The following is a 622-nucleotide window of genomic DNA, read 5'->3' as shown; positions in this document are numbered from 1 at the left end:
TGCGATCACGCTCGCGGCTTCTGCTTCGCCTTTTGCGATCTCTGTCCCTGTCCCGATCTTTATCCTTGTCGCCCGACCTATCCTTGCGATCCCGTCGCTCGCGATCGTCCTTGCGCCGTTCTGTTCCATTTTCGGCTTTGCCATTCGGCGAGGCCCGGTCGTCGCCCCCATGTCTGCTGTCGATTTTTTCACCAATTGTCTCGATTTTGCTGGTCTTTCCGGCGTCCTCATCTTCCTTCGCGTGCGAAGGTGCGGGGCTGCCTCTCCGCGCCTCCTCCATCTCGCCAATCAATTGATCAACAACTAACAGTCTGGCGAATAAAAGGAAACGATAAGAAAATCCCATTTCACAAAAAGTAATCCTCCCGGAATTAGTTCCGTGTTGGCGGTTGAGCTTGGGGGGACAAGCTTTGTCGTCACTGGGCCGAAGGGGTCTTGCCTGCAAAGGCGAGCATTCGCTTGGGTATAGCCAGATCAGCCGGGTCCTCCTGCGCAAGAGAGTCGTCAGACCAGTGCGCCACTGATGAGTTCGTGAGCAACATGTTAGGGATCACACAATAAGAGCTTTACCTGCAAGGGCGCTGGGGCTCGTGCGGACTGCTCGGTCACGACGACTTCGACA

At 55.6% G+C, this 622-nt stretch overlaps 1 protein-coding gene across 1 annotated transcript; it reads right to left on the bottom strand.

Moving 5' to 3' along the window:
• Window positions 1-10: 10 nt before the first annotated feature.
• Window positions 11-280, bottom strand: ACA1_350940 (uncharacterized protein; the record flags this gene model as incomplete). Its single annotated transcript, XM_004339855.1, has 1 exon — window positions 11-280. A coding segment is annotated over one exon (270 nt), but the record flags the coding sequence as incomplete, so codon positions are not given.
• Between the last annotated feature and the right edge of the window lie 342 nt (window positions 281-622).

The sequence above is a fragment of the Acanthamoeba castellanii genome (genome assembly GCF_000313135.1).
Source record: "Acanthamoeba castellanii str. Neff unplaced genomic scaffold scf7180000084694, whole genome shotgun sequence".
In the NCBI taxonomy this organism is placed as follows: Eukaryota; Discosea; order Longamoebia; family Acanthamoebidae; genus Acanthamoeba; species Acanthamoeba castellanii.
Note: the sequence above shows the minus strand (reverse complement) of the source record. Positions and strands in the feature narration are given on the sequence as shown.